This window comes from Erythranthe guttata, chromosome 14 (assembly GCF_056151865.1).
Source record: "Erythranthe guttata isolate IM_541 chromosome 14, IM_541, whole genome shotgun sequence".
Lineage (NCBI taxonomy): Eukaryota > Viridiplantae > Streptophyta > Magnoliopsida > Lamiales > Phrymaceae > Erythranthe > Erythranthe guttata.
The window spans coordinates 2397601-2404951 of NC_142546.1; the positions used below are offsets into that span (position 1 = coordinate 2397601).

Consider the following 7351-nt stretch of genomic DNA (forward strand, 5'->3'; position numbering starts at 1 on the left):
TACACAACTGCACAATAATGCACCAGCCGGGAATCGAACTCATAAAATGCACAAAAAAATACATAAAATGTTCATCACATAAAGCAATGCAACATACCTATGTACAAATTATAAGACACTTGTCATAAAAAAGCTCGAGCCCATTAAACTCCTCCCGAAAAGCAGAACAATCCATAAATATTAGCACATTAGCAGCAACAAAACTGTCAATGCAATCATATCACTTGCCATAGTTATTACAATCAAGAAACCGAAAAAAAAAAAAAAAAAAAAAAACCTTGATCAATTCACTCCATATTCGCTGCGTCACTTTCCGAATGGTAATGCAATATCTCCTGCCACATCATCTCCCTAATCATCTCTTCCCCCAAATCCTCGTCAATATCAAGATTAATCGGAACCTGAGCTGGCGGATCACATCTCGGGTCATACAAAGGCGACATATACGGATGCTGCAGCGCTTCGTCAACACTAATCCTCTTCGAAGGGTCGAAAACGAGCATCTTCTGCAATAAATCAATCGCCATAGGGTGCGCCTGTGGATAAAGCCTAGCTAAAGGTGTCCCGATCGAATAAGGAAGCGTCTTAATATACTTCCTCGCTTTAGGATTATCGATAAATAAAAGATCATCTTCCCTTTGGCTACCTAAAATGTTGATTATTAATTTGAGCTGGTTGAGACACTCTGTGCCCGGAAAAACGGGCTTTCTGCCGAGAAGCTCTGCGAAGATGCAGCCGACTGACCAAACGTCTATGGAGGTACCGTAGTTGTCACAGCAGAGGAGGAGCTCGGGGGCTCTATACCAACGGGTGACCACGTATTCTGTCATGAATTGGCCTTTGCTGCTGTTTGTTCGCGCGAGTCCGAAATCGCAGATTTTGAGGTCGCAGTTTGCGTTGATTAGTAGGTTTCCTGGTTTTAAGTCGCGGTGGAGAATGTTGGCTGAGTGGAGGTACTTTAGACCTCTTAGTAGCTGCAGACAAGAGATTTGAAAATTTGATCAGATTTTGCGAATACCGCAAAAAATTCATAATGAAAAAAAGGAAATAAAAACATGTTTGTATAATTGGTTTCTAAGGTGGTATTTGCAGAAACTTCTAGAAGCTGATTACGAAAAAACCCCTCCAATTTGGGTAATTACAACCACCCTTCAACTATGAATCTTCTTACACGTCCACCATTGCGGTGTCAAGTTTAGTAGAATCTTCTAAATTATGTGGAATATTCTCCAGTTTGTACACATTTTATCCCATTCGAGCTCCACATTTTGAACCAAGACGATCATACGATATGTCTCTTGGCTTGTAAATATAAGATTGTGGTGCATTAAAAACTGCATTTTTGCACAAAACGAGCACAAACTAGAGAACATTCCACATAATATAGAAGATTACGTTGAATCTGACATCATAAGGGTGGACGTGTAAGAAGATCCATAGTTGAGGGGTGATTGTAATTACCCAAGCATGAGGGTTTTTTTCTTTGTTTGACCTTACGTAGGGGGTGGCCTTAATTTACCCTAAAAAGCTGAGATAGCCATGCCAGATATCGGTACGCAGTATTAGCTAGAATATTTTTGTTCTACGAGTCTCCTCATTTTTTTTTGGTTGCAAACATTCATCCAAATAAGAATATATACACAAGAGAAATACTTTTATGGCATCGAATGATTGTGGGTCGGTCCGAAAAGTTATTGCACTAAACAAACATCAAATAAGACCGAATTATTGTACCAATCACGGCTTATCTTACCGAACAAATGAAGCGTAAAGATAATTGACCTTAATCACCAGTCATTCTATTAGGAAAAGTCTAGTAACGAAAGTCGTACAACATTATCAATTTGATAAGCTCTAACTAATATTACCAATTTGATGGGACACTATTTGCGTAAATTACCTGGAAAAGAAAATACTGGCAATGATCATTCGTGAGTGATTGCGACGACTTAATAATCTGATGCAAATCGGTGTCCATAAGCTCGTAAACCAAATACACGTCTTTGAAACTGCCCTTTTGTACGGGAAGCATCACGTCTTTGAGAGCTATCACATTTTCATGCCTTAGATGCCTTAGAAGCTTCAGCTCGCGCAACGTCCTCATCGCGTCGATGCGGTTTTCAAAGGCGTTGTGTATCTTCTTTATCGCGACCTTTTCGTTTGTTTCCCTGTTCACAGAAGAACACACTATCCCATACGCCCCTCGACCAATAGGCTTGATAGGCACGTATTTCGTGTCGATCTCGAAAAGCGTTTGCCACACGGAGTAGTAATGCTTCCCTTCGGATCTTATCCCGTTCGGAGGTTCCACTGGAGTCGCCATACTATTATACAAAAATAATTAACGAAAAAAAAAATAAAAAAATCGAGTAAGACAAAGTGAGAATGTCCATCGATTTCCATCTATATACAGATCAAATTATCCTAAATCAACCCTTATCAAAATTACCCAGATCATCTCATGACATAAAATCATGATATAATTTGCGAAAATCAATTTTATTAGTAATTGTAGAAAAAAATGGTGGGAAAATAAAAGTTTTCAACTTCATCTTCTTCGCACATTTGCTCGAAAACCTAAATTCAATTACTTCAATTGGCTACTCATAATTTGAACCAATCATCAACGCCATGGATACTATCAACACAGCAACAAATACAAAAGGGGAGAAATTAAAAAAAAAATGATATTTCTTCCTCCCAATCACACTACTTCTGTAGAATTCAAAATCCAAAATTCAAAACTCAAAAAAAAAAAAATGAAATCAGGTACGATTATATCAGTAAACATGAACAATATCATATTAAAATAAATAAATAAAATAAAATAAAATTAAACGAAATACTTTTTCTGCAGAGGGGAATTCCTGAAATATCTTCAAATCGGGCAGCGGAGCACAAAATTATTCATTTTTTTCCAATTTCAATTTGCAATTTCTTCGCACGAACAAACAAACAACTGCCGATTTTCTTCTGAGTCGAAAATGTTTGTAGAACTGAGCTTGCTTGAGTTTCACTGAATCCGATCAGAGGATCTATGGCAGTGAATTCGAATTACATCACATTTCTGTTGATTATTTTCCTGCAATTGATAATAATTATTTAAATTTATGGATAATATTAATATTATTATTTTTTTCCACCAAAAAAAAAATAAAAAAAAAATGTGAGTAATAAATGTAATGATTGTAATGGGTACCAAAGCAAAGAGCGGAGGAATGTGGGTCACTGAAGTAAACACTCTTGCCATTATTTTAAGGGTAAATTACAACTGGCCCTGAGGTATGGTCAAATTACGAAACACCCCATCTTGTCTGAAAATTAAAGCTACCTCTCAATTATGAATTTTTTTACATCTTCACTTTTATGGTGTCGAATTCAACATATTCATCTAGATTTCGTGGAATGTGCTCTAGTTTGTACTTGTTTTGTGTAAAAATACAGTTTCTGATGCACCACAATCTAAGTATATACAATCCAAATAACACATCTTATGATCATTTTGCTTTAAAATGCGGAGCTCGAATGGATAAAACGGGTTCAAAAGTGATAGAATCCATATAATCAAGAAGATTCCACTAAATTTGAAACTGCAGGGGTGGACGTGTAAGAAGATTTATAGTTGAGGGGTGGTTGTAATTTACCCTTATTCTAATATACATATATTATGTTTTCTGATAGCGTTTTAAAAGTTATAATGAGGGAAAAATACAGTTTTCATCTCTCAATTTTTCATTAATTTTACATTTGGTTCTCCATGTTCATAAAAAAACATATTTGGTCTCTTGTGTTTCAAAAATTCAACATTTTTAGTCATTTCCGTCAATTTTCCGTAAAATTAACGGAATCAAGACCTTAACTAACGGACTAACGGTAAATTGACGGAAATGACTAAAAGTGTTAAATTATTGGAACATGAGGGACAAAATGTGTTTTCGTGAATAAGAGAGACCAAATGTGAAATTGGTGCAAACTTGATGGATAAAAACTGTAATTTCCCCTCATAATTACGTTGCAATACACTTAATGTTATTTGCAACCAAAGCCTCAAGTTTGAGTTTTTGCAATTTTTAGCCCACGTGTTTCATATTTGAAAAGACCTCTAATTAATACTTTTTTGGTCAAATATTCACTTAATATCTCATTTCAATTAATTTTTTTTCTTTTTTTATCTTCTTGTGGGTGTTCAAAATGCTAATGTCACATAGCATAATTGTAATTTGCAGACGTTTGATTATGTGAATTTGTAACAACATAATTTTAGGAATTTAATTATTTTAAGTATATCTAATTACTTAATGCAAGATTACCTATATAGTGTTTATCAAATCAAATTACATTATGGTGAGTATGGAATTTAGTTTACCAAATGCCTCAGTCACATATTGTGACACAAGATAAACATGATTGTATATATATATATAGTTGCAAGTGGGTCATGAGATGCTACACTTGATAAAATTGATCGGGTAATTTTAAATCGTAGATCTATACAATTGATCACCCATTAAGCATACATACAATAGGTGTTTGTGTTATTATACGAAGATCTATGAATTAAAATCACCCGATGTATTTCACTGAATGTAGCATCTAAATAACCTGTAGGAGTGGACTATAGTTAAACATATCGAATCCGTTTTTTTATTTTGTTGAAATACAATGACCAAAAGACATCAATAAAAAAACAAAATACAATTAAGACCAATAGCAAACTCCATAAATGTCTCCGCCGTCCTTATGATAAAATCCATCTTCCCTCACCAAATAATTTTCTATTCCATATGTCACCAACCAATTAGATCTAAACACGTCAAAAGAACATCGCTTCGATCCCCACCGAAAGCGACAAAAGTAAAGAGTCGTCCCGATCCAATTAGAACGGAACGACCAGCTCACCTGCTCACCTGAATTAAGTCTCTGATTTGCGACCACATCATCTTTTGACGCACAGTAAACAAATAAGGAAGCAGAATTTGTGGGGAGTTCGTTATAAATATGAATATGATGTTTTCTGAGGAAGCTAGTTGCTTCAATCATATGAACCAAGTAGAAGAAAATCACAAATATGTAGAAAAAATTATTCATATGTGTAGAAGCCATTGTTCCTTTGATGAATTGGTTGTGGTTGGATGGATTCATTTTTGGGCCAAATTGTCACTTTAAATAGATGTTTAAAGATTGTATTATTCAAGGGCAATCCAAAATGATACAACTAACTTCTATTTATAGCTAACTAACAACTCTAATTAGCAGCTAACAACTAATCCACGTGGACGCTCGTGATTCGTGCATTGAGCGCCTCTTCTTAACCCTGCCTCATGATAGAAAAATGCGTTTTTATAAGTGAGTAACGCGTTTATCTATTCTTTTCTTTCATCCAAACGACACCGTTCGTGTCTAACAGTCATAACCGTTACATTGGCATATTTTTTGTAGGTATTTGATTATATTGTATTTAGAATTTTTATATATTACTCTCATCATTAGGAGAGCTCTCATATATGTTTATTTTATTCAGTGCTCTATATGGTTATTGGTTTGGTCGTCAAAACTTTTGCAAATAGATTACGAGTGCATTGATTTTTCTCGTTTGAATGTACTTCTATATTATAAAATTTAAATTACAGTAGACAATTCGACATTGTTATATAACTTATATTTACCTAAATCTATCTTATTAGGATAGGTAATTCGTTTAATGAAGATGGAATTAAAGTTATTTTAGAAAAATAATTTTTAAATTTACTCTTTAAAGTTGATTTTTCCTTTTCTTTTTCACCAAATTGGGAACAATATCACGTAAGACAATAAGATTATTGTAGTGTTTTCACATTAATCTTAGGGGTTTTTATGCATAAGTCCCCAACCAAAAATCTTTATTATTCTAGCTTTAGAGGCTATATCTCTTTCACCAATAAGTACATCCCTTTAATATTTATTATAAATAAAGGAAACATTCATATATATACCAATATTAACCTCAACCATTTATATCCAATTCTTAATTGTAACCCCAATTTAATTAATTTTGTCCACAAAAATCCGATTTTGACCACAAAAATTCAATTTTGACTTTTTTTGGATGATACTTTAATATGCTCCAATTTCATATTTAACTTAATTTAATCTCAATTTGACCACAAATTCCGGCGTTGATTTTTTTTTTTCTTTCTTTCGGTTCGCCGGTTTCCGGCTTTGAATTTTTTTTTCTTTTTTCTTTTCTTTTATTCCGGACTTTTACGCTGGTTTCCGGCGTTGACTGTTTTTAGTGTTTTTTTTTACACGTCCGCCATAAACGTTGACCGTAATTGTGCTGTCACTGACAGTAAATTAACGTAATTATACTGTCAATGACAGTTAATTAACGTAATTGTACTGCCGTTGACAATACAGTTATGTAATTGTTCTGTCGTTGACAGTAAATTAACGTAATATTATTATTTTTTTTTTGTTATTTTTTTTATTTTGTTTGATTTGTTGACAAGTCTACGTACTTATATTACTGCCGTTAACAGTAAAATAACTGTAAACACAATAATATTACTGTCGACAACATCAATATTATTATTGTTTTGGGTTTTTTATTTTGTTTGAGTTATTCACGGAGTAACGTAATAATATTACTGTCTATTATTGTAATATTACTGTAAACACAATAATATTACTGTCATTGACGGTAATATTACTGTTGTTTTAGTAATATTGATGTCAACCACATCAATATTATTATTTTGTTTGGATTTTTTTTGTTCGTTTGAGTTATTAACGGAGTAACGTAATAATATTACTGTCTATTATTGTAATATTACTGTGGTTGACGGTAATAAATTCTGTTGTTATAGTAATATTATTGTCACTCACAGTAATATTAATTCTTTTTGGCTTTTTATTATGTTTACATTTGTTGAACGGTCAACATAGTAATATTACTCTATTACACAATACTAATGAGTTTTGTGTGTTAATAGTACTGTGTTAGATATTAATATATCAATATTACTGTCTTAAACTGTAATTTAGTGAATTTACTATGTTTAACATTAATATGGTTAATATTACTGTCAATCACATCAATATTGTTGTTTAAACGAAAAAAAAAGTTACAGAAAGAAAGAAAAGAAAAAAATATTCGAAAAAGTCAACGCTGGAGACCGGCGAAAAAATCCGGAAGAAAAAATTAAATTTATTTTTTGAAAAGTCAACGCCGGAGACCGGCGTTAACCACCGGTCAACACCAGAATCCGGCGGGAAATTTTTTTTTTTGAAAAAAAAAAGTTTTGGGTCAAAATTGAATAATTTGTGAAATTTGAGGTCAAATTGAGGTTAAATTAAGTTAAGGATGAAATTG

At 33.2% G+C, this 7351-nt stretch overlaps 1 protein-coding gene across 1 annotated transcript; it reads right to left on the reverse strand.

Annotated features, from left to right (window-relative positions):
- Positions 1-157: 157 nt before the first annotated feature.
- Positions 158-3200, reverse strand: LOC105963184 (mitogen-activated protein kinase homolog NTF3). The gene is made up of 3 exons (XM_012987568.2): positions 2847-3200; positions 1901-2324; positions 158-974 (listed from the first exon to the last, which is right to left on the reverse strand). The coding sequence occupies exons 2-3, from the start codon at positions 2321-2323 to the stop codon at positions 288-290; spliced, it is 1110 nt and encodes a 369-aa protein (XP_012843022.1). The 5' UTR covers position 2324; positions 2847-3200; the 3' UTR covers positions 158-287.
- Positions 3201-7351: the final 4151 nt, after the last annotated feature.